Source organism: Eimeria mitis, genomic scaffold, assembly GCF_000499745.2.
Source record: "Eimeria mitis Houghton genomic scaffold, Emh_scaff1097, whole genome shotgun sequence".
Taxonomy (NCBI): domain Eukaryota; phylum Apicomplexa; class Conoidasida; order Eucoccidiorida; family Eimeriidae; genus Eimeria; species Eimeria mitis.
The window spans coordinates 841-1,063 of NW_013567570.1; the positions used below are offsets into that span (position 1 = coordinate 841).

Sequence of the window (223 nt, forward strand, 5' to 3'; positions counted from 1 at the left end):
CTGCTGCTGCTGCTGCTGCTGCTGCTGCTGCTGCTGCTGCTGCGGGGCTGCTGCAGCGAGAGCAAGTCGACGTTGCCGCAAATAAATAAACAAAAACGTGCTCGTGTTAAAGCCACGTTCAGGCGGCGCGGATCAGACAGAAACCCAATTGCTGCAGCAGCAGCAGCAACAGCAGCAGCAGCAGCAACAGCAGCAGCAGCAGCAGCAGCAGCAGCAGCAGCAG

The 223-nt window shown here is 59.2% G+C and overlaps 1 protein-coding gene across 1 annotated transcript in view; it reads right to left on the reverse strand.

Moving 5' to 3' along the window:
* Nucleotides 1–223, reverse strand: part of EMH_0029340 (uncharacterized protein) — a gene marked incomplete at both ends in the record, with an annotated part of 2,551 nt that overhangs the window by 566 nt on the left and 1,762 nt on the right. The window contains one exon of the mRNA XM_013494274.1: nt 1–50. Within this exon, the coding sequence (XP_013349728.1) occupies nt 1–50 (50 nt within the window). The remainder of the gene's footprint in view (nt 51–223) is intronic.